Here is a 20,571-nt window from a genome sequence, read left to right on the forward strand (position 1 = left end):
CTATTTCTGAGCTCACTAGCACGTGGCACTGGGAGTAATCCAGAGATTACAACCCGAGAGGTTTTGCTTTTTAGTCTACTGCCTAACTCCCTGAATTCTTGATGCAAGACCTCATCCCTCTTTCTCCCTGTGTCATTGGTAACAACATGTACTATGACCTCTGCCTTATCACCTTCCCCCTTCAGGATGCCCTGCAGCTGATCTGTGACATCCCGGACCCTGGCACCAGGGAGGCAACATACCATCCTGGAGTCACGTTGACGGCCACAGTAGCGCCTATCTGTTCCTCTGACTATAGAATCCCCTATTACTATTGCTCTTCCTCCCCTCCTGAACAGACAGGCTGCTTATGGTGCCAGAAGCTTGGCTCTGTCTGCACTCCCTGGAGGAACCAGCGCCCTCATCAGCCTTCAAAATGGAATACCGATTTGCGAGCGGGACCCCAGGGGACTCCTGAGCTACCTGCCTGTTTCTCTTGGACTGCCTGGTGGTCACCCATTCCCTTCCTTCCTCAAGTCCCTTCAGCTTCGGTGTGACCACCTCTCTAAATGTGCTATCCACGATGCTCTCAGACTCGCGGATGCTCCACAGTGTCCCCAGCCGCTGTTCCAGCTCTGAAACCTGAGCTTCCAGGAGCTGCAGCTGGACACACTTCCTGCACACATGCTGGTCCCGGGCACTGGAAATGTTCACGGCTTCCCACATGGAGCACACCACGGCTTTGAGCTCCCCTGCTATGACTTATTCCTTTAAATTAAACCTTTTAAATCAATTACTCTATGGCTCTTCTTTCCTGATCTTCATTACTATAGAATATATAAACTAAGAACCACAAAAAGACCTTAAACTATAAGCAATTAAAGTAGTAAATACTTACCCGGCCTTACCCACTGCTTACCAGTCATTCCTTTCCCTTGTAACCTCTACTGCTGCAGCAGGGCAAGACCACTCTCTGAAGATTTAAGAAGTTGGATAGCAAGGAAAAAATGCAGAGAGCACCTCTTCCCCTCTGCACCAAATTCCCACTGTGCACCAAACTGCCAATACCCACACTCACTCTGGCTGTGTCTCACTCAGGATGAGCTCTCTGCCCTGTTCATGTGCAAGCAAATGATTCAGCCTTATCTTTTGCACTGATGTGCAGGGCTCCCCCATCATGGAGGATGAGGATATTTGTGGACACTGCTCCTCCAGTGAGTTGTTTAATTGTCCACCACCATTCACAACTGGATGTGGCAGGACTGCAGAGCTTAGATCTGGTCTGTTGGTTGTGGGATCGCTTAGCTCTGTCTATCACTTGCTGCTTATGCTGTTTGTCATGCAAGTAGTTCTGTGTTATAGCTTCACCAGGTTGACACCTCATTTTTAGGTATGCTGCTCCTGGCATGCCCTCCTGCACTCTTCATTGAACCAGGAATGATCTCCTGGTTTGATGGTAATGGTAGAGTGGGGGATATACCGGGCCACGAAGTTACAGATTGCATTTGAGTACAACTCTGCTGCTGCTGATTGCCCACAGCGCCTTATGGATGCCCAGTCATGAGTTACTAGATCTGTTCAAAATCTATCCCATTTAGTACGGTGGTAGTGCCACACAACATGGTGGAGGATATCCTCAATGTGAAGGCGGGATCTCAGTTCAGGGAGCAGCCTAAAGTGACAGTTATCGGTCAGTCGGCTGAAAGTAGCTGCCCTGCATTTTTGTGTAAATTATTAACTAATTCACTAATTAAATAAATAAGGTTGGACAGAAATGGCAGGGCTGACGGTGTGTCTTGACTGCAGCATGTGGGAATCTGTGGAATGCACTGTAATCCCAGACAACCATATCTGTAGAAAGTGTCTGCAGTTTAGGCAACTTCAGCTCCAAGTTGCTGAGCTGGAGTCTGAGTTGCAGACATTGCGGGGCATCAGGGAGGAAGTCAGTCCCCTTTAGGTCAGGTGGAACTTTAGAGTTGACCAATGGTCAGGTACAGGAGGGTGTGACTGCGAGTCAGGCAGGTGAGGGGAACCATGGAGGAGCCTCAGCACCTGACATTGTCCAACAGGTATGAGATGCTCACTACCTATGTGGATGAGGAGAAGGACTGCAAGGTGAATGAGCGGACTGACCAAGGCACCACGATGAAGGATGCCATTCAAGTCGGGGGAGTGAAGAAGAATGTGGTAGTGATAGGGGACGATATAGTCAGGGGGATAGATACTGTTCTCTGCAGCTGTGACTGGGAGTTCCGTCGGTCGTATTGCCTGCCCAGTGCCAGGGTTAAGGACATCACCTCACGGCTGGAGAGGAACTTGGAGTGGGAGGGAGAGGATCCAGTTGTCACGGTTCACTTGGAAACCAATAATATAGTGGAACATCATTCCTGGTTCTACCAAAGAGAATTTGAGCAGCTAGGGACAAAATTAAAATGCAGAACATCAAAGGCAATCATCTCTGGATCGTTACCTGAGCCATGTGCAAATTGGCATGGGATCAAGCAGATTAGAGAATTAAACACGTGGCTCAAGGAGTGGTGTGGGAAGAAGGGGTTTCAGTTATTGGGGCACTGGCATTAGTACTCAGGGAAGATTGAGCTGTTCTGTTGGGATGGGCTCCACTTGAACCGGGTTGGGACCAGTGTCCTGGCCAATCGTCTAACTAGGGCTGTGGACAAGGCTTTAAAATAATAGGGGGGAGGGCTCGGGTGAAGGGAGATTTAGAAATCCAAAGAGAAAGGTCGTGGCATCAGAACAGTATAGTGATGTGGATAAAGACAAGCAGTGTGGGACAGGAAGGGGGAGAGGGTTTAACAGAATTTGTACATTGAATAAGACATTGCAGGGAATAAAAGTAAAAAACTGAAATTAAAAGGTTCTTTATTTGAATGCATGAAGCATCCACAATAAAATAGATGGCATTTGTAGCACAAATAAAAGGTATTTGAGTTAGATCTAATTGTCATTACAAAGACATGGTTACAAGGTGACCAAGGGTAGGAAATAAATATTCCAGAAAGACAGACAGAATGGCAAAGAAGGAGGGGTAGTCCGATAGTAAAAGATGACATAAGGACATTAGTGAGAAAGGATCTGGCCCCAGAAGATCATGAAGTAGAATCAGTATTGGTGAAATTAGGAATAGCAAAAGTCAGGAAACACAGCTGGGAGTAGTTTATAGCCCCCCTAACAGTAGTTATACCATTGGACAGAGCATTAAACAAGAAATTATTGAAGCTTGTGACCAAGGCAATGTAATAATTGTAGGGGACTTTAATCTTCACATAGATTGAGACAATCAAATTGCTAAGAGTGGTCTAGAAGATGAGTTTGTAGGACGTTTTCATGACAGTTTCTTGGAGCAATATGTTGTGGAACTGACTAGGGAAAAAGCTATCTTAGATCTAGTATTGTGTAATGGAGGGTTAATTAGCAATGTCACAGTAAAAGGTCCTCTGGGAAATAGTGATCATAATACCATTGAGCTCCATCTCAAATTTAAAAGTGGCATCTTCCAATCAGTCAAGAATCTTAAACTTAAAGCCAATTACATAGGTATGAGGGGAGAATTGGCTGAGGTTAATTGGGTAACTAGACTAAAAAGGTATGGAGATAAATTAACAGTATGAAACATAACTGAAAATGAGGTACAATCCTAATGAAGCTACACCACAAAACTACATGCATGCTTACATGCAGACCATATGTGGTCTGGCCTACAAGTGACTTCAGATCTGCAGAAATGTGGTTGACTCTTAACTGCCCCCCAAACTGGCCTAAAGGCCACAGTTCGTGGGTAATTAGGGATGGGTAACAAATGCTTGCCTTGCCAGCGACATCCACATCCAAAAGAATAAAAGAAATGCTAAATAGTGGAAGAGACAGAGCTAAGTGATCCCACAATCAATGGATCAGATCTAAGCTCTGCAGTCCTCCCACATCTACTCGTGAATGGTGGTGGACAATTAAACAACTCAATGGAAGAGGAGGCTCCACAAATATCCCCATCCTCAATGATGGAGGAGCCCAGCACATCAGTTCAAAAGATAAGGCTGAAACATTTGCAACAATCTTCAGTCAGAAGTGCCAAGTGGATGATCCATCTCAGCCTCCTCCAGAGGTCCCCAGCATCAGATGCCAGTCTTCAGCCAATTTGATTCACTCCACGTGATATCAAGAAACGGCTGAAGGTACTGGATAGTGCAAAGGCTATGGGCCCTGACAATATTCCGGCGATAGAACTGAAGACTTGTGCTCCAGAATTAGTCGCACCCTTAAGCAAGTTGTTCCAGTACAGCTACAACACTGGCATCTGCCAACAAAGTGGAAAATTGCCCAGGTATGTCCTGTTCAAGAAAGACAAGACAAATGCAATCCAGCCAATTGCCACCCCTTCAGTTTACTCTCAATCAGTAAATTGATGTTAGATTTCGACAGTGCTATCAAGCTACACTTACTCAGTAGCAAGCTGCTCACCAATGCTTAATTTGGCTTCTGCCAGGGCCACTCAGCTCCTGACCTCATTACAGCCTTGGTACAAACATAGACAAAAGAGCTGAACTCCCGAGGTGAGGTGAGAGTGACTGCTCTTGACATCAAGGCCGCATTTGACCGAGCGTAGCATCAAGGAGCCCTAACAAAACTGGAGTCAATGGGAATCAGCGGGAAAACTTGCTGCTGGTTGGAGTCATACCTAGCACAAAGGAAGATGGTTGTGGTTGTTGGAGGTCAGTCATCTCAGCTCCAGGATATCACTGCAGGAGTCCCTCAGGGTAGTGTCCTTGGCCCAACCATCGTCAGCTGCTTCATCAATGAGCTTCCATCCATCATAAGGTCAGAAGTGGGATGTTTGCTGATGATTGCAGAGCATTCAGCACCAATTGCCGTTCCTCTGAAACAGTCTTATGCCTGCATGCAGCACGACGTGGACAACATTCAAGCTTGGGTTGATAGGTGACATTCTTGCCACAAAGGTTCCTGACAAAGACCATCTCCAATAAGAGAAAATCTAACCATCTGACCTTGGCTTCAACAGCATTACCATTGCTGAATCCCGCACTAACATTTTGAGCCTTACCATTGGTTTAACTGGGCTAGGCACTGTGGCTACAAGAGCATGTCAGAGGCTGGGAATTCAGCAGGGAGTAACTCAGCTCCTGACTCCCCAAAGCCTGTCCCACCATCTACAAGGCACAAGTCAGGAGTGTGATGGAATACTCCCCACTTGCTTGGATGTGTGGGGCTCCAACAACACTCGAGAAGCTCAACACCATCCAGCACAAAGCAGCCCGCTTGATTGGCACCCCATTCACCACCTTAAACACTCACTTCATCCACCACCGACACACAGTGGCAGCAGTGTGTACAAGATGCACTGCAGCAACTCATCAAGGCTCCTTAGACAGCACCTCACCACCACCTTCTCAAGGGCAACAAGGGACAGGCAATAAATGCTAGCCCAGCCAGCAAAGCCCGCATCCCATGAATGAATAAAAAAAAATCTTGCAAACCCACAGCAACTGCCATCTAGAAGAATAAGGGCAGCAAATGGGAACACCGCCACCTGGAAGTTTCCCTCCAAGTCACTCACCATCCTGACTTGGAACTATACTGCCATTCCTTCACTGTCGCTGGGTCAAAACCCTCAAATGGCCTCCCTAACAGCACTCTGGGTGTACCTACAGTGACTGCAGGCAGTTCAAGGCAGCATCTCACTCCTACCTTCTCAAGGGCAATTAGGGACTGGCAATATATGCTGGCCTAGCCAGCAGTGCAAAAGTCCCAAGAACAAATAAAAAGCACAGAGTGTTCAAAAGGAGAGAAATGAAAAGGAGTGTGATAATTGTGGAGATTCTAGATGGGGTAAAGAGAAAAGAGTGAAATGGGGGAACTGGAGTTCAGAACCAGAGCAGCAAAATGTACATTTGGACCCAGGGAAAACTCAAATTACCCAGGCCTGGTTACGTATTAAGTTTGGGATAGATTATGGCCTGGTTTAAAAAAATACAAAAAGAGAGTCGATAGTTGCGAGTCAGGAGTTAAAGTCAGAGGCCCCACCAGAGATTAAGTTGACTTACATTGGATGAACTGATGTTCATCTATATCAATGACTTGGATGAAGAAACTGCATGGTTGATAAATTTGCTGATGACACAAAGATAGGTAGGATAAGTTGTGAAGAGGACATGACCTATCTATTTACCTTTGCAGACTTAAGTGAGTGGGTAAAAATTTGGTAGATGAAGTAAGTGGAAAAATATGAACAAATGGGAGGAAACAGGGGGAGGAAATGGCGTAGTGGTATTGTCACTGGACTAGTAATCCAGAGACCCAGGGTAATGCTCTGGGGACCCGGGTTTGAATCCCACCACAGCAGATGGTGGAATTTGAATTCAATAAAAATTTGGAATTAAAAGTCTAATGATGACATGAAACCATAGTCGATTGTTGTAAAAACTCATCTGGTTCACTAATGTCCTTTAGGAAAGGAAATCTGCTGTCCTTACCTGGTCTGGCCTACATGTGACTCCAGACTCTCAGCAATGTGGTTGACTCTTAAATGCCCTCTGAACAAGAGATGGGCAATAAATGCTGGCCTAGCCAGTGATGCCCACATCCCATGAACAAATAATTTTTAAAAATGAACTTGTCCACTTTGGCAGGAAGAATGGAAAAACCGCAAACTATTTACGTAGGGAGAAAATGGTACATGAATCACCAAAAGCAAGCCTGCAAATAAAGCAAGTGATTAGGAAGCAAATGGAACGTTATCTTTTATATTCCATTCTCCTTGCAATGAAAGTTGGAATGGTTTGCTACACTTGTAGGCAAGGCCACATCTGCAGTAGTGTGTAATTTTGGTCTTCTTATTTAAGAAAGGATATAATTGCATTGGAAGCAGTTGAGGGAAGGTTCACGCGACTGATTCCTGGGGTGAGGGGGGTTATCTTATGAGGAAAGGTTGGACAGGCTGAGCCTATGTCCATTGGAGTTTAGGAGAATGAGAGGTGACCTCATTGAAACATAAAAGATCTGAGGGGACCTGACAGGGTGGATGCTTGTGGGAGAGGCTAGAACTAGGGGACACAGTTTAAAAATAAAGGATCGCCCATTTAAAACAGAGATGAGGAGACATTTTTCTCTGAGGGTCATTAGACTGTGGAACTCTCTCCAGAAAGCAGTGGAGGCTGGGTCATTGGGTATATTAGAGGCAGAGTTCGATACTCGACTGACAAGAGTGTCAGAGGGTATAGGGGTAGATTGTATCAAATGGCAGAGCAGGCTTGAGGAGCCAAATTACCTACTCCCGCTCTTAATTCTTATGTTGTGAGAGAGGGGTGAAGGACGAGTGAATCCTGAAGCTATTTGAAAGGTAGTGCTGGAAGTATTCGCACGGAAATGAAGATTCAAGTCGTGTGTAAAAATTGACTGTTGGGCAGAAAGACAATAACAAGGTTGGAAGTCATCTTAAAATCCAGAAGCAGCAGAGAAATAGACTTCAGCCTAGGAGAGTGAATCTCCAACCAGGAATCAGACTGTAGCTGAAAAACAAGTCACACAGTTACAGGCTCAGTAGTTAATGGCAGCAGTGCAGGATGGGTTGTAAGCTAGGCAAAGCTATTTAAATTTAAACAGCTGAATAGCAGTTCAGAGATACAGTTCTTAAGTGTAGTCCCAGTAGAGAAGCAGTCTTGACAGAGGAACTTGGAAGCCATTTAAACAAACATCCAGTGCTTAGAGGCATAGTCAGGGATAGTCAGTGAGCCTAACTAGTCAGTGAGCCTAACTAACTTTAACCAGCAGTTAAACTTGTGGTGAGCACTAAAAATGCATCCACTGTTTGAGCTGCGAAACAATGGAAAAGAGAAAGGATGGCAGGATAGATGAGCTCCATAAAGTTTTAAATGGGCAAATAAGTAATAACAGAAAATGAAGATAGGGACAGCATCACTAATGAATGAGGAAGAAAAACTCAAGTAGAACAACTACAGGGTGATGATTATCTTTTTATTCTTAATGGGATGTGGGTGTCACTGGCCAGGCCAACATTTATTGCCCATCCCTAGTCGCCCTTGAGAAGATGGTGGTGAGCTGCCTTCTTGAACCGCTGCAGTCCATGTGGTGTAGGTATACGCACAGTGCTGTTAGGAAGGGAGTTCCAGGTTACTAACCCAGCGACAGTGAAGAATCAGCAATGTATTTCCAAGTCAGGATGGTCTGTGGCTTGGAGGGGAACTTGCAGATGGTGGTGGTTGTACTATTAGCTTTTATGCAACAAATGCACTGCCTGAAAGGGGGGTGGAAGCTGTTTCCATAGACCATGAAAGATGCTATATTAATGCAAGTTATTTCTGTGTATAGTTCCATCTCATGGTTTGGTCCGCTCTTGCCTTTGAGCCTCACACTGTAGCTGGTTGCTCTGTAGTCCAGGATTTTCTTTGGGTGAAGAATGTTTCACCTGCTACTGGTCAGTTCAACTGGCACAAATGCGACTTTGCCACAATGCTGATGATAGGGCATTGAGAAATTATAGGCAAGGACATATTTTACCTGAGCTGGAGACAGATGCCAGTTAATGCAAATCCATATGAAAACTATATTAATCCAATGGAAGGTGGCTGATGTGGAAAACAGAAAGGCTATGTCTGTGTATTTTGGATGGGGGTGGGCCCCAGGAGAGAAATTAAAAGCTAATAATAAATTATATTGATATAATGCAGAGGCAGAATACTGGTGCGTTTTACTGTCACACAAGATAATATGGACTTTAGCTTAGTCAATCTCCCAAAGATATCTCCGATAATTCCAAATTTCAACAAGAAATACAACAGGATTACAAACTAATTTCTGAATTAGAGGCAGCAATGCTAGTGTATACATGTGAAATGGTTGGAGAATTGTATTTTCTGTTTTAGTGACAGCTTCTTAGCCTTGGGATATTTACTTTAGTGATTTGGGGGCTGCAAGTAATTTACAGTTCAACTGAAAGGAGGCATGGTAGACACATTACGCTGACAGAAAACAGATGAGGACAAAATTTAAACGATGCAACATGGTTTGGAACGACAAAAAAAAAATGCTGGAAAAACTCAGCAGGTCTGACAGCATCTGTGGAGAGACAGAGATAACGTTTCGAGTCCGAATGACTCTTATAACAGAGGCTGTCTGTATAACAGAGGCTGTCAGACCTGCTGAGTTCTTACATGCATTTTTTGTTTTCGTTTCAGATTTCCAGCATCCAGTATTTTGCTTTGCTTTTATTAACATGGTCTGGAGTCCATTCTAGAGGTTTTTTGGGAAAAAGCCTAATGTACATATAACTTTCTACAAACTTATTGCTCTTTTTTAAAAAAAGCATTTAATCTCTTAACTTTATTTAAAATGCTTAAAACTGTATCACAAGAGTAAAATAATCAAAAGAACATTGTACAAGTTTTAACTTCCCTTTTAAATTTAAAAAAAAAATTAACATAGAACCCACCTCTGTAATCTACACCCTTCTCAAGCGGATTATGCCAGGTTGAGAGATGGTGACATGTTTCCAGATCTAGGGGACCTGGGGAAGCTAGGAAGGAGGAACAAGGATGCACTTTGAAAGGGCTGAATTATTCTGACAAGCTATGTTAGTGGTTCAAGGGAGACACCAGTCTGCTCGCTGCTGTTCCTCATTTGATCCTGTACTTATAGATTATATTGTTGCAGAAATTAATCAGGCCACATGACTTTTCAGTGAACTGACTGAAGTTTGTTCATGGAGATTAGCACACTGGCCCTTGGAGGCTCCTTGATATAAAGAAAGGTGGTGGCAGAGAGGTGGGTGCGGGGAAAAGAGGAATTGCCCCAGCCGGCTCAGGACCTCCTAGTAATGGTTCTGGTGTGGCAGGTGAAGGACTAGGCTTGGTTGGATAGGGGTAATGCATGGTCAGTGGGCAGGAGTCGGGGGGGGGGGGGGAGAGAAAAGAGAAAAACCAAGAAAACAAATCTCTAAAGTATTTCTGACCAGCAATAAAAACACCTCACAGGTTAAGAATAGATAGAAACACTGAAAGGTTGAAGGATATTCTCTTAGCCAGTAATGCTTAGACGAGAGCTGTAGTGATTCAGGGACTTAGCAATAGTGATCCAAGGAGCATAGCTTAAAAAAAAATTCAACTTTTTATTTTGCAAGTTCTCTTTTACCCAAAGAGAGAGGGATGAGATTGGGAACTCTAGGGTGAAAATGAACAGCTTTTTTGGTTCAGGCTCCTACATCAGTCCTTGGGCAGGGTCACTGCACAAAGTGTCAAGCGTGCTACCCCCTTACTCTTGGCACCCAATATCACTGCCTCAATGCTTGTATTATTCACTGGGCCCAGTTTGAGATTTTATTTCTCCCTTCTTCTAACTATGCTCCAGTTCTGCCGAAGGGCCATGAAGGCTCGAAACGTTAACTGATTTCTTCTCCGCCGATGCTGCCAGACCTGCTGAGTTTTTCCAGGTAATTCTGTTTTTGTTTGAGATTTTATTACTGTTTTAACAGGAATCAAAGTGAATCCAGTCAGGGGAGGAAAGTTATGCTACAGTCCCTATAAAGCTCTGATCAGATGCAATCTGGAGCACTGTCAGTTCAAACTGCAATGCAGGAAGGATATATTGTCCTTGGAGAGGGTGCAGTGCAGATTCACCAGAATGATACCAGGGCTAAAAAGGGTTAAATTATGACGACAGGTTGCATAGGCTAGACTCAAGTATCAAAGATTAGGGGGCGATGATCTAACTGAAATATGTACAGTTAAAGGAGTTGAAAGCTTCTCTATACCTACCCTATTAGCGGGGGAGCCTGGAACATGGTGGGGGCATAACTTTAAAACTAGAGCCAGGCCTGTTAGGAGTGATGACAGATATCACTGCTTCACACACTGAAAATTTGGAAATTGCTCTCTCTCTCTCTTCCCCCCTGACCTTGTGGGTATGGGGGGGCGTGGGGTGGGGGTGTGGTGGTGCTGGGCACCACAATACTGCAGGACAGACAGTCTAGGAATGTGGAGGAAAAGGCTCTCCATGTTAAAAATATAACATGAGTTGCCTTTAACTAGTTTGTGTAGTTCATGAATTTAGAAAGCCAACAATCGCAAAATCAAAATTATCCTGAGAACATTCTGAATAAAACATGGAAAGTTGGAAATATAATGTAACTTTAATTTGTGCTTTTGAAGCTGCCCTAGGAGCAGCGGGCACAGCTCACTTCATCACAGGTCAATAGATCGAAACTGGGCTGGAATAGAGTTAAAAATGCTGAAAGCCTCAAGACCCTACTGTGCTTTCTCACTGAATACAATATGAATAACTAAAACTGAGAAAAAAAGCTATTTTAGATAGTCAAAGTTCCTTAGGATCACGATTCTTTTAAGTAGACGAGATTTTAAACAAGCCAAAATATAAGATTACATACGGGCTGAGTGTGTGTGTCTGGAGCTATGCTAGCAAGTGAACAAAGTCAGTCAGTTTGCAGGTCCTCCCACTGAACTAAATGGAAATGTACAATGGATATTTGCAGTTCAGTTACTGGGCCTTGATGCTATTAAGTATAAGCAGGTGGTGTACTGAGTAAATTGATCAAGTTGCTAATAGATATTGGCATATAACAATCAGAATAACTGTGACAATGGAACTGATTGTCTCATTTCTTCGTTTCCAAGTCCACTTTCATTACAACTGATGTTACTAACTTTAACACAACCCTTTTAATATCGCACACATCACAATCTCAATGGTGCCATACTTTCCATACAAAGCTGAATAAATTCAGAATAAAAATTACCTGCAATGCAAACATTTATACAGAAGAGAGAGTCAGATATAAGCAGCCATGCTTTGTTCCCAGTCAGGGCTGATCACTCAGGGAATGTGTTGTTACAGAGCAGCTCCTTTACCAAAAAAAACCTCCATTTAAAAATAGTTTCAACAGGTTTTCTGTCAACCTCCAGAATCCAATATGCAAAACCATAATTTTTTTAAAGCCAAAAGCACCATTTTCTAAAAAATTCTTATATTTGATTTAAAGACTCACTTTCACAAAATGTGAACGAAAATTACATTGCTGTGAATTAACAGCATCAATTTAGTCATTGGGGAATGGGGAGGGGAGGCAGGTTAAAGAAACAGCTGTAACAGTACATTGGAAATGAGTTCCACAGATCCAAGCAGGGTTGCTAGTCACACCTCCATGCTCTACTGGGGCTATGCTCACATCTCCCGGTAGCAAGTACACTAGGCTTGTAGATCTCGACTCCCTGATTGTCACATCATCCATCACTAATAATATAGATACTAAGGGTCAGAAGGCACTCAGATTGCTAGATTGAGGGTGAATCAGCAGGGGCACCTCAACCTCTCTCAGAGCACCCAATCTGATGCACATACCCAAACTAATCAACAGGAGGTGCTGCTGGACAGTTATTAACTATGGACGACCAAACCTTATGGTGAAATCTTAAAAAGTTCAACAAATTGCGCCCTTATTTGACTAACAAAACTCACCTTCTGCTAGAATCTGAGCATGCAGTCATACCAAGAACAAAACGCAACTAAGAGAAACAAATTTCAGCTCTGTACCAAAGCATTCAGTCTAAAGTCTGTTTTTCTGAACACAAACCGAAACATGGATCATAGAACATTCTGCATTTCCAAAATACTCTTAATGCCTAAAACTAGATCAGCTAAGCCTAGTGTTAATCCAAAGCCACTAGAAAACATTATGACAGTTTGTCTCCTACATTATGGGTTATGTTCGTCAATATCAGCTTCACAGTATAGGCAGGTGTAGATTGTAATTCAACTTCTATAACCCTGCATAGAATTGGGAAACACTGCAAATTTTGGACCATGTGACATGCCAAATATTGCAATATAGTAATAACAAATCATCTCCTTTCTAGCAAAAAAAGTATAAAATCAATTTTTTTCCAAAATAAAGTTACTGTATCTTTACACCACAACTGTGATATTTAAATATCACAATAAATACAGTACTAGGATTAATGCCAAATTACTAAGTCATAATGTTACAACATCCTCATATCAATAATGCCTTAGCCTAACCATGGCAGTAATGAGGAGATAAACTAGCGGACTCAAATTGATGTTCAGAAAGTAATTGAAATGATTTGACCTGATCGGTAACTTCATTTCACTAAGAATTTTAACGATTAACGTACGTATACCAAACGGCATACCACCAGCCTAACAAAGTGATGAGCGCTGTACACAGGAAATGAGCAAGTGCAAGTTGGCCCCTCCCTATTCCCCAGGGTGTTTACTTCATTTTGTCACAATGACACCTCTTTGCATAATCCTAGGCTGAAAGAGTTGCTTGCTGTTTTGTACAGACTATTAGAACAGAAATACAGAGAAACAGAAAGGTCTCTTTATAATGGTACACGAGTATATTACAATAATTTCTCTGTGCACTTTGCCTGGAGTTGAGGCCTCTGCACAAGGCCCAGGTGTGTGAAAAGTCTTCAGTTCTAGTCACTGTCTAAAAACATCATTTTTTTTTTTAAGTATTGAAAAACTTTTTAATTTTATAAACCTTCATCAGCTTTTCATTCTCCCTTTCATGTTAAATTCTCTTCAGTGGAGGCCCAGTTTAAGCCAGCAATTGGCATAAAGATTACTACAGGTCTGTCTCACACCAATCACATGATGAGTTCACCCTGAGGGTTTCAGCAGTCTGTGTGTTGGAGTTCATGACAGGGGTTTCCAAATGTCAACAGGCCTTTCTGCCTCCAAAACAAAAAAAAAAAACGCTGCTACAGGTTCAAAACAAAATAAAAATCAAATCGCCCACTTGAGAATAGTTGCCAGACTCCTCGTATCTGGTAGCGAAACCCGATTATACTATATTATCCACAGATATACATCTGATGACACTTTTCTGAAACCTCCGAAGACTTTGTTGAAGCTGCACTGATATGTGGCTGAGCGTTCTCTGGGTTGCTCATAGTGCACAAGGTGCATTCCTTTCCCCTCTGTTTCGAGCCAGGCTTTAGTGAAGGTTCGCAGCAGCAATGGCAAAAGCTTCTTGGATCTCTCGCACTGTCAGAATCCGAGTTAACATTTGTTCCATGTGCTCTTTGCTGATTGGCTGAGTGGAGTACCAGATTGGGCTGTTTGGTGCCACCACGGGCTCCGGTGTCAGGTAAAAGGTGTCGTTCCTGCCCTTCACACTCTGGGGACTAAACAAAATATTATTGAAGGTTATTTGGGAAAAGCAGAATTCTTCCCTCATCACTTAACACAAATTTTACTCTCAGGTTTCTGTATTACTGCATTTAGTGCAATAGTTTCCGCACATATTTAATGACTGTGTGTTCAGCAGATAAACTACAAATTTCCAGGAAGAGATGAACATTGTTTTCCCCTCCAATGATGTGAGGCATCTTGCTCAGTTTGCTGAGAGCAGACCTCATAATAACTGGCAGTAGATTAGTGCCAGGCAGACTTGGGCACCTTCCAAACCCACGGCCACCACCATCTAGAAGGACAAGGGGAGCAGACGCATGGGAATACCACTACCTGGAAGTTCCCCTCCCAGTCACTCACCATCCTGACTTGGAAATATATCGCCGTTCCTTCACTGTCACTGGGTCAATATCCTGGAACTCCCTCCCTAACAGCACTGTGGGTGTACCTACACCACATGGACTGCAGCGGTTCAAGAAGGCAGCTCACCACCACCTTCTCAAGGGCAACTAGGGGTGGGCAATAAATGCTGGCCCAGTCAGCGTCAGCGCAGCCCACATCCCATGAATGAATTAAAAAACCAGAGTGTTTGGGTGGCAGAGGTGGGGTTGGTCCCACTGACTCAGTCACTGGAGCAGTTCTGGTCTCCATCCTATTGAAAAATTGACATACAAACACTGGAGAGAGTGCAAAACCGATGTACAGATACGATACCAGAGATGAGATACACAGACATCAGGAAAGATTGAACAGGTTTGGGCTTATTTAATTAGAAAAGGAAGACTTACGGGGTGAGCTGATAAGAGGTTTTTAAAATAATGAATGGGTTGGACAGGATAGTTATGGACAGAATATGGGAGAACCCAGAACTAGGGGTCATAAATGCAATAACTAATTAATAAATCAAACAGGAAAATGATAAATTCGAGTGGTTGGAATGTGCAATTCCCGAACACAGGAAATGCTTGAAGCAAACAGCATAGAGGCTTTCAAAAGGAAATTTAAGTACATGAGAAAAGGGAATAGAAAGAAAAACGCTGAAAGTCTGAGATGGGATAGTTATAATAGCACGAGACACACGGGGAGTGTCAACACCAATACAAACTAGTTGGGCCAAATGACCCATTTCTGTGCTGTATGTTCAATGTAATTCTATGTGGTCAACATTCTCCTAGCTGGCATGAAGTCTGATGCTAGCAGAGATACAATGTTATTCAGAGGCTTGTTGGGAGCGTTTAATCCGATAATGATGCGATTGCACTGGAGGGGGTGCAGAGGAGATTCACCAGGATGTTGCCTGGGATGAAACATTTAAGTTATGAAGAGAGGTTGGATAGACTTGGGTTGTTTTCGCTGGTGCAGAGAAGACTGAGGGGTGACCTGATCGAGGTGTACAAGATTATGAGGGGCATGGACAGGGTGGATAGGGAGCAGCTGTTCCCCTTAGTTGAAGGGTCAGTCACGAGGGGACATAAGTTCAAGGTGAGGGGCAGGAGGTTTAGGGGGGGATGTGAGAAAAAAATTTTTTACCCAGAGGGTGGTGATGGTCTGGAATGCGCTGCCTGGGAGGGTGGTGGAGGCGGGTTGTCTCACATCCTTTAAAAAGTACCTGGATGAGCACTTGGCATGTCATAACATTCAAGGCTATGGGCCAAGTGCTGGTAAATGGGATTAGGTAGGTAGGTCAGGTGTTTCTCATGCATCAGTGCAGACTTGATGGGCCGAAGGGCCCCTTCTGCACTGTGATTCTGTGAAGATGAATGACCGTGTTACAAAGATCAAGCTCATATTGGGAATTAACACGGAAGATGGAAATGTTTTTCACATGGAAAAATGTTTGCATTAATATAATCAAATCCCTGTACTTAAAATGAGAAATGTACCTCTTGGTTCATCACCTGAGCCATTCAGAATCTGGCCACATGACAGTACTCAATATATTCCAGTAAACTACATTACAGCGGCAAGGGTTCCCTTGTTCAATGCCCGGGTCTCACTACACTTACCCCCCAGAAATTGGACAGGTAAAGGAGCGCTCATAAGGGATGAGGCTTGTTTATGGGGTGACTAATGATGCTGAACAATGGATATCTCTAATGCAAAAATCCAGAAGCATAAAAGGAGATATTAATAAATCTGATCCAGTTTAATACTGTGTGCAGTTTTGGTCTCCTTATTTAAGGAAAGATGTAAATGCGTTGGAGGCAGTTCAAAGGAGGTTTACTAGATTGACACCTGAAATGAGCGGGTTGTCTTATGAGGAAAGGTGGGACAGACTGGGCTTGTTTCCACTGGAGTTTAGAAGAGTGAGGGGTGACTTGATTGAAGTATACAAGATCCTGAATGGTCTTGACAAGGTGGACATGGAAAGGATGTTTCCTCTTGTGGGTGAGTCCGGAACGAGGGGCACTGTTTTAAAATTAGGGGTTGCCCTTTTAGGACAGAGATGAGGAGCTTTTTTTTCTGAGGGTTGTGCGACTTTGGAACACCCTGCCTCCAAAGGCGGTGGAGGCAGGGTCATTGAATATTTTTAAGGTGGAGGTAGATCGATTCCCTTGCCTAACAAGAATCTAAGGTTATCAGGGGTAGATGAGAATGTGGAATTCAAAAGAGAGCAGCCATGATCTTAATGAATGACGGAGCAGGCTCAAGGAGACGAATGGCCGCCTTCTGCTTCTATTTCGTATGTAAGTCACAAGTGGCAATAAGTAGTGAGTTTTAGCAGCTTATTGAACAAGAGTGACATAACAAGACAGCGCGGTGGAGAGATCAGAACCAGCGTGAGTGCGGGGAAGCTTCAAAAAGTGACGTCAGCACAAAGGTGAGAGCTGATTGGTGAGTAATGGGTAAGTGTTTTTCTCCAGTTTAAAATAGATTAAGCTAAGGAAAGGTAAGAGTTCTAATTTTTCTTTAACCCTTTAAGTTAAATACATCTTCCGGCTCCACACACGAATTACCACGATGGTCCTCAATGGGCCCTCCTCTCTCCCTAATTATCCTCTTACTCTTAATGTACTTGTAAAATAACTTTGGATTTTCCTTTATTTTACCTGCCAATGTGTTTCATGCCCCCTTTTTGCTCTCCTAATTTCCTTTTTAAGTTCCTCCCTACACATTCTATACCCCTCTTGGGAGGGATGGCTTTAGATTTCTGGGACATTGGGACCGTTTCTGGGGGCGGTGGGACCTGTACAAGGCGGACGGGTTGCACCTGAACCGGAATGGGACCAACATCCTTGTGGGGAGGTTTGTTAGTGCTGTTGCAGAGGGTTTAAACTAACTTGGCAGGGGGATGGGATCCAGAGGAGGTTCAGCAGGGGGAATTACACAGCCAAAATTAGAAGTGAGAGCAAGTGAGTCTGGAGGGCATAGAAATTATAGACCAGTTAAGGTAAGAGCCCATGGGATCCAAGGCAATTTGGCAAATTGGATCCAGAATTGGCTGAGTGGCAGGAAGCAGAGGGTGATGGTCGAGGGGTATTTTTGTGACTGGATGCTTGTGTCCAGTGGGGTTCCATAGGGATCGGTGTTGGGTCCCTTGCTGTTTGTGGTATATATAAACGATTTAGACTTGAATGTAGGAGGGTTGATCAGTAATTTCGCGGATGACACGAAAATTGGTGGGGTGGTAAATAGTGAGGAGGATAGCCTTAGATTACAGGAGGATATAGACGGGCTGGTCAGATGGGCTGATCAGTGACAAATGGAATTTAATCCGGATAAGTGTGAGGTGATGCACTTGGGACAAACAAGGCACAGGAATATGATGAATGGTAGGACCCTGGGAAGTACCGAGGATCAGAGGGACCTTGGCGTGCATGTCCACCAGTCCCTTAAGGTAGCGGGACAGGTAGATAAAGTGGTTAAGAAGGCATATGGGATATTTACCTTTATTAGCCGAGGCATTGAATATAAGAGCAGGGAGGTTATGCTGGAGCTGTGTATAACACTGGTTAGGCCACAGCTAGAGTATTGCGTGCAGTTCTGGAATCTGCATTATAGGAAGGGTGTGATTGTACTAGAGAAAGTGCAGAGGAGATTTACCAGGATGTTGCCTGGGCTGGAAAGTTTTAGTTATGAGGAGAGATTGGATAAACTGGGGTTATTTTCCCTGGAGCAGAGGAGATTGAGGGGGGACATGATTGAGGTGTATAAAATTATGAGGGGCATGAATAGGGTAGACAGGAAGGAACTTTCCCCCTTGGTGGAGGGATCAATAACCAGGGGGCATAGATTTAAGGTAAGGGGCAGGAGGTTTAGAGGAGATGTGAGCAAGAATTTTTTCACCCAGAGGGTGGTGGGAATCTGGAACTCACTACCTGAAAGGGTGGTAGAGGCAGAAACCCTCATAACATTGAAGTATTTGGATGTGCACTTGCGATGCCATGACATACAAGGCTATGGGCCTAGTGCTGGAAAATGGGATTAGAATAGTTAGGTACCTGTTTGACTGGCGTAAACCTGATGGGCCGAAGGGCCTTTCTCTGTGCTGTAGACGTCTATGACTTATCCCTTACGTACAGCCATAAACTGAAAAGTTACTGAGAATGGAAATATTCTCACCATTTAAAGAGGTAGAAGTCATAGAGTTTGATGGGACACCGCAGTGGATTCTCTGGGTTCTCAGACTGCTCCGCATACATATCATCGGTAACTGAAAATTAGAAACGAGAGATTTCAGGTTACTGTGATGAACATTTTAATCACAGAAAATAGTTCATCTTCAAGGGCTAAGAACATTCTGGAAGAATTTGTGTTTTAAAAGACACTGTTCCTTAAAGGGTTAATGCAAAAACTCTCGATTGCTTTTCTTGGAAGAGACATCCATTTACAAGAAAAGGTAATTGAGCAACTGTAAAGAAGCTGGAAACCTCTTGACCCCAGTGAACTGTGTACAAAAGGGGTCACATGGTACTTTGTGGCTCTGGGGAAAAAATCCATGCCTGGAACTGTGTTTCAAGTTGGTTTTGGTTTTGCGGAGGACCACCACCAACTGCTTCAGAAGGCGACAGCAGCCTTTTTGCAGTCCAGAGCCAGTCCACAGCCAAAGTGAATATAAGCTGCTTCTAAGTTGTTCTACATGCTGGAATTGAGTACCTGCGAGTGTTCCTCCAGTCCACCTGAAAAGCAGTGAAAGAGTCATTGATGGTTTGACCGACCCGTACTGAGACACCAACCCAGGCACCATTTCGAGGTCTCCACCATCTTTCCTTTTCCATTGAATCATTGACTTTTAACCTTTGGCAGAATTCCTCTATTTTTATTTTTTGGTGTGTGTGAATGAGACAGACACGCTTAAGGTATCGCGAAAGAGTAATTAGCATAATTTCATATTCCATAGTGTACGTTAATAAGCTTTGCCTTTCTATTTGACAAGTCTGGTTTTATAATAAACTAGTAAGTTTGTTCTGGTTAAAGTTTCTTTTATTCTGAGAAACAGTGGTAAAGGTAAGCAATTTGCCATTTTGGTGAGTGAATCAAACTTTTAAGCTAATGGGACGACCTGTGGAGGCATGGGGTTAGTCAAACCGTGCACTCCTCCCATCCCGGTTGTAACATTACAAACTATTGTAGAAGCATAGAATAGCTTGGCATAGGAAGCCACCTGGTCCATCAAATCTATGCCAGCTCTTCCTAGTAGTCCTACTCTCCTGCTCTTTCCCCATAGCGGTACAACTTTTTCCTCCAAGTATTTGTCAAATTCTCTTTGAAGCTACTATTTAACCTGTATCCACCACCATCAGGTAGCACATTCCAAATCCTAAAAGCATAAAAGCTTTTTCTTGTGTTGCCTCTGGTTCCTTTACCAATCACCTTAAATAAGTGCCCTCTGGTTAGCAACCCTATAGTCACTGAAAACAGTTTTTATTTACTCAATCTAACCCTTCCTGATTTTAAACACCTCAATCAAACCTGCTCTTCAATGTCAGCTGTGACTCAGTGGGTGGCACTCTTGCCTCTGAGTCACAAGGTTTGGGTTCAAATTCCACACCAGTACTTGAGCACAAAAATCCAGGCCGACATTCCAGCGCAGTACTGAAGTGCTGCTGCACTACTGGAGGTGCCAATTTTCAGATGAGACCTAAAGCTGAGTTGCTGACTGCTTGTTCAGTTGGATGTAAAAGATCATATGGACATGGGAACAAGGAGCAGGAGTAGGCCATTCAGCCCCTTGAGCCTGCTCCGCCATTTAATAAGATCTTGGCTGATCTGATAGTAACCTCAAATCACTAAAACAGATTATCTGGTCATCGCAATTTGTGGGAGCAAATTTCTGCCACATTTCCTACATTGTAACCGTGACTGCATTTCAAAAGTACTTCGGGGCGTCTAGTGGTCATGGAAACCATTATATAAATGCACAAATAA

General features: G+C 43.6%; 1 protein-coding gene across 3 annotated transcripts in view; it reads right to left on the reverse strand.

The window, feature by feature from the left end:
* Positions 1–13,370: 13,370 nt before the first annotated feature.
* qrich1 (glutamine-rich 1) overlaps positions 13,371–20,571 on the reverse strand; it is a 61,822-nt gene continuing 54,621 nt past the window's right edge. For all 3 annotated transcript variants that reach the window (XM_078543044.1, XM_078543043.1, XM_078543042.1), the window contains exons 9-10: positions 18,766–18,856; positions 13,371–14,195 (exon numbers count right to left, since the gene is read on the reverse strand). In XM_078543044.1, coding sequence (XP_078399170.1) covers positions 14,006–14,195; positions 18,766–18,856 — 281 coding nt within the window. In that variant the 3' untranslated portion in view covers positions 13,371–14,005. The remainder of the gene's footprint in view (positions 14,196–18,765; positions 18,857–20,571) is intronic.

The sequence above is a fragment of the Cetorhinus maximus genome, chromosome 6, assembly GCF_964194155.1.
Source record: "Cetorhinus maximus chromosome 6, sCetMax3.hap1.1, whole genome shotgun sequence".
Classification (NCBI taxonomy): Eukaryota; Metazoa; Chordata; class Chondrichthyes; order Lamniformes; family Cetorhinidae; genus Cetorhinus; species Cetorhinus maximus.